The sequence below is a fragment of the Chelonoidis abingdonii genome, chromosome 6 (genome assembly GCF_003597395.2).
Source record: "Chelonoidis abingdonii isolate Lonesome George chromosome 6, CheloAbing_2.0, whole genome shotgun sequence".
NCBI classification, from domain to species: domain Eukaryota; kingdom Metazoa; phylum Chordata; order Testudines; family Testudinidae; genus Chelonoidis; species Chelonoidis abingdonii.
Window position 1 is genome coordinate 105623409 of NC_133774.1, and position 5527 is coordinate 105628935.

Genomic DNA, 5527 nt, shown 5'->3' on the forward strand with positions numbered 1-5527 from the left:
ATTACAATCTTTGTAATTTGCTCACTTCCATGAAAAGGAGAGTAGAAAAAGTACCAAAAAATGAAGCAATTGGACAAAGGGCAAATAAGCCTCAAGAAGGAAAAACTTGAGATGCAGAAAGTGATGAACTTCACCTACAGGATATTTAAATCACAGACATGGATGAAAAACACATCTATGAAAGACACTGCATAAGCTCCTGCCTCCAAGGCACTTCACGCAGAGGCAGAGTGAAAGAAGACCTCATGATCACCATGTGTTTGCTGCACATCTGCCTTGTAATGCTGTTCTCCACCGAAATCTCTTCTCTGGACTGTACCATACTTCACTTCCAGCAGAATAAAATGAACACAGAAAGCTTAGAGCTTCTGAGCGAAGTAGGTGGACAATTTCCTCTACAATGCCTAAAAGAAAATAGGAACTTCAGGCTCCCCCAGAAAGCTCTCAGGGCCAGAGAGCCCCAGGAGAAAGATGCCAAGATGGTAATTCAGGAGATCCTCGAGCAGATCTTCAATATCTTCAGTGAAAACCTCACGCAAGCTGCCTGGGACAGGAGTTCTGTAGAGACATTACAAAATGGACTTCACTGGCAAACTGAGAAGCTAGAGACATGTTTGCATTCAGAGATGGAGAATGAGACACCCTCTTTGGGCAACAAGAAACTCCTGTTCCCCATGTTGAAGCTGAAGAAATACTTCCAAAGAATCAGGGATTTCCTGAAAGAGAAACAATTTAGCTTGTGTGCCTGGGAGACCATCCGCTTGGAAATGGGGAGATGTCTTTTGTTTGTTGACCAGCTGATTAAAAAGGCTTAAGAACTAAGGTAAGGTATAAATATTATCCTCAGAATAATTTATTTCAACTCAAAAGGCATGAAGTGGAATTTAATATACAGTAACGCCTCACTTAACAGTTGTCCTGGTTAATATTGTTTTCTTAGGTTGCTGATCAATTAGGGAACTTGTTTAAAGTTGTGCAATGCTCCCTTTATAACATTGTTTGGCAGCCACCTGCTTTGTCCAATGCTTGCAGGAAGAGCAGCCCATTGCAGCTAGCTGGTGGGAGCTTGGAACCAGAGTGTACCAGCAGCCCCCCTATAGTTCCCCTTATCAGCTCCCTGCTCCCCCTAAGTTCCCTGTGTGGCAGCCACCCTGCAGGCTAGCAGTTGCTGCAGTTCAGCTGTCCCTCCCCTCCACTGCCATGTGCTGCTCCTGCCCTCTGCCTTGGAGCTGCTCCTGGGAGGAGCTGTGTGTGTGTGTGTGTGTCTGTTGGGGGGGAGGAGGTGTGCTAATGTCAGGGTGTTGTCCCCCCCATTAGGGTGACCAGATGTTCCAATTTTATAGGGACAGTCCTGATTTTGGAGGATTTTTCTTACATAAGCACCTATTATGCCCCACCCCTGTCCTGATTTTTTTTTTAACACTTTGTCTGGTAACCCTACCCCCAGTTTACCTTATCCACAGAGCAGGGGGGACAAGACAGGGCTCAGGATAGTGGGAGCTTCCTGGCAGCAGCTGCTGTCTCAACTTGCTGATCTAATTAAAATGGCAATGCACTTTAAGTAGGCTGACCCCACTCTAAGGGGCAATGTCTCTCTCTCTCTCTCTCTCTCTGCCATGCTGTGTGGGAGGCTACATTCACAACAATATGTTAACCCTTGAGGGCTCAGCTGAGTGCTAGTGCCTCATTTAGCAGTAAGGTATTACCTGGGAAATATCCCACCCTCTGACTCCACCACCTCGACCAAGTTTTACAATCATTACAGTGTACAGCATTAAATTTTTTGTTTAAAACTTTGTGTGTGTAATTATATATCTATCTCTGCTACCTACCCCCCCACACACACTTACATTTAATTCTTATGTGAAAATTGGATTTGCTTAACATTGTCTTGCTTAAAGTAGCATTTTTCAGGAACATAACTACAACATTAAACAAGGAATTACTGTATTTAAGGTTCTCTTCCCATAGAAACCATTGGCTAAACTCTTTGACTTCAATAGTAGCAAGATCAGGTGATTACCTTCCTCTACTGTATAAGTGCTATAAATTAGTACCACTGGATTTGTAATGGTATGTCTATATTTTTCTCTTTATAAGATGCGATGTAACAATATGGTGACAATATCTAGGTGATGCATTCTATTTCAGGCCCCTTCATACCTTGCCTGAACCTAGCCCACTAATCATCTCCGCTGGTAATTATGTCCAATACTGCAAGCCCTTAACAGCTTCATATAGCTGTATTTACATATTTTTAAAAGCTTGCCAAAAATGTCCCTCCCCTCCACCTTCAAAATGTGTACTTGCCACCAACCATCCCCCGCTTCCCCCCCCCTCCAAAATTACACTATCTTGAAGCCCAAGGCACTAATGTTCAGTCCAGGACAGGTGACTCTTTGAAAGTCAGACTTGATACAACTGATCAGGCCTAGAAACTCAGTCAAGAGGTGTGGGAGTTTAAGCTTTTAAGTATCTAGTGGTTTTTTTGGGGGGGAGGCTCAGTTTTCAGCAGCCCAACTTGACATTAAAAGGACCCAACTTTCAGAGCGTGGGTGCTTGACACTTCCTGGCCAGAACCTTTTATACCAGAAAGGGGAGACTCTACGTTTTCAAATGCGGCACTAAGCATTTGCTTTTAACACTGGGGAATTAGAATAGATTCTAATAGTGTCCTTTTTTACATTAAAAAGGATGAATTTTAGGTAATCTTTACAGGTTTCAAGAGTTATAAGCTATGTTTCTTCTGTGTTCTGTACAGCTTTGCCACTCTCAAGAGGCACAAATCCCTTTTCACTTATTTGTGGTATGTATTATATAAACATTATATATCCAGGAATATAATTTCCTATAGGTTGAAGGAATGGAGAGAACAAGCTCCCTCTAAACAATCTTTCTCAACTTTTGTCCTAAACCAGGGATGGGCAAACTACAGCCCACGGGCTGGAACCAGCCCATGAGCTGTTTTAAGTGGCTGGGGAGCCGTGTTCGGGGCCGTACCACATGGCTCAGCCCCGCTCTGGTGCTTCAGCCAGGGCACCGGGTCGGGGGCCACACCACACCCAGAAGACGGTAAGGTAAGCATGGCTCAGAGCCCTGTCCCAGCCCTGATCCCCCTCCCACTCTCCAAATCCCTTGATCCCAGTATGGAGCATCCTCCTGCACCCTAAACATCTCATCCCCAGCTCCATCTCAGAGCCCACATACCCAGCTGGAACCTGCACCTCTTCCCAAACCCTGGCCCTGATCCCCCTCTGAATCCCTCGGTCTCAGCCCAGAGCACCCCCCTACACCCCAAACTCCTCATCCCCAGTCCCACCCCCAACCAGAGCCTTCATCTCTTCTCATACCCCAACCCCAATTTTGTGAGCATTCATGGCTCACCATACAATTTCTATTTCCCAATGTGGCCCATGGGCCAAAAAATTTGCCCACCCCATCCTAAACAAGAGTGTCATCTTGCGTGAGTATTCCGTCCCCATATTGTCTTATAGCTACATAAGTGACTCCTGTTAGGGAGGAAGTGAGGGGCAGGCTGAAAGGGATAAGCAGAATTTTTCTGTTTTTATTCTTCATGGCTATACAGAGCCAACAAATCTTACATTGCTTCGGTTTATACATAAAAGATCACCTTTAACTTCCAAACTTTCTTGCGTTAATCTTTAGATGCTCATTTCTGAAAACATTTGTAAGAGATCATTTAGAAACAGATTGTTGGAACCATTTCCCTCTTCATTCCAGCTTGGAATTATCAGTACTTCAGTTACAGATATAAAGACAACCGAAGGAAATATTCTACACCAGAATCTCACATTTCTCAGTTGCCTCTTCCAAGTGAAAAGTTTCTGCCTTTTGAATAAGAAACAGACTGAGAACATGCACTCTACACATTCATGATATTTTGAAATGCTTTGTTCACTTCTTAAAATTCACGGAAGAGGAAAATGATGGTGGTGGAGCAGGGAAACCACTTTGTTTAAAAAAAAAACAAAAAAAAACATAAATCAGTTCAGAAACATGGATGAAAAATGTTTGTCTGCAAAAGTCTTTACAATCCAGTTTATTAACAGACAAGGACTGTAAGACTACGTGAACTTGACAGGTATGTGTCAGCTGCAAATGCTAAGATGACAGTCCAAGAGAACACACATCAGATCTTCAGTGCCTTTAATAAAAATCTCGCCCAAATTGCCTGGAATGGTAATTCCATAAAGACATGCCCAATTGAACACCGTGGAGACATGTTCAGATGCAGATCTGGAGGGGAAAAAATCAATTCAGGAAGTGTGTGGATCTAAAGCTTTACCCTGACGCTGACAGGGGAATAAAACATTGCAAAGATCTATTTCCCAAAAGGTGAACAATAGGCCTATATGCCTGAGAGTTTCTGTTTGGAGAATCTAAGTTATCTGCTTACTCAACATCAGAAGGCTTAGAGTCTGATATGAAGGTCCTGGATCAAACAAAACAGTTCATACAAAGTTATTACCTAAGGAGTTGAGTATTTTAAACTATTACTTTTGTTTCCTAAACTGAAAACACTTTGCTTACTTTTGTTTATAGCAGTATTTATGTTTGAAATCATCTTTATCACACTATTTGTAAATAGAATTATTTTTATAATAAACTACTCCAGTTGTGAGAATTACTCCAGATAAGCAGTGACATCTGATTTATGCATTTAATCACACAATCATGTCACTTTGCAGCAAGTTGATTCTGCATTCCAAGAACACCCAGTAAATTAAACGCAAGAGTATACCTCACATGCGATTATTGTCATTGATTTATTCTCACTTGATTTACTAGTTGTTAGGATTCTGGGGATGCTACAGGGATTTATCTCTTGCTACTATCCTGTCAAAATAAACGCAAAGGGCCAAATCCCACTCATTAAACCATGAGGGATCTTAATGAGACCACTTATTTAAATAACATAACTAGGATTAGGCTATGGCTAACTAGGAAACTATGGCTAGGATTTTAAAGAACTCTACTAATTTTAAAGAATATAGCAATGCTATAAAACAACTTAGCTGAAGAAATGAGTCATGTCAATATCCAATTCTCAAATCCCCCTTGCAGTTTCAGTTTGATCAGGACACTAGAATTAACATACCCTAGTGTTGGGTAGAAAGGAGGGTTGTAATGCGAGTACCAAGAAACTCAGAACACTAAATGTATAGGCTAGAAGAGTGGTCCCAAAACTTTATCATACCCCCCCTTCTCCTCTAATGTAATCTGTGTGCTGCCCCTCCCCCTCAGAGCCAGAGTGAGAGGCTGGACCTGGGCCCAGGAGCAGAGCTGCAGCTGGGCTGAGTGCAGTGGGGGTGCAGCTTGAGGCAAGGCCAAAGCAGGGCTAGATGGCACTCCCACCCCATCCCCTGTGGGGGCCGACCCAGGCCCTGCCCTGCTCTCCTGAATGTTCCTCCATGCCAAACCCTTCCTATTTAAAGGACAAGTCTAAACTCTACATGCTTAGGTGGATTGCCTTGATGTTTGGGGTGTCTTTGGGGGTAGGGTTACT

At 43.0% G+C, this 5527-nt stretch overlaps 1 protein-coding gene across 1 annotated transcript; it reads left to right on the plus strand.

Moving 5' to 3' along the window:
- The first annotated feature begins 245 nt into the window (after nt 1–245).
- Nucleotides 246–815, plus strand: LOC116835093 (interferon epsilon-like). Its single transcript, XM_032797582.2, has one exon. It carries the CDS (start codon nt 246–248, stop codon nt 813–815), a length of 570 nt encoding a protein of 189 aa, XP_032653473.2.
- The last annotated feature ends 4712 nt before the right edge of the window (nt 816–5527 follow it).

Excerpts from the sequence above, each read along its gene's own strand:
- LOC116835093 (XM_032797582.2), top strand. The coding sequence starts at position 246 with ATGATCACCATGTGTTTGCTGCACATCTGCCTTGTAATGCTGTTCTCC.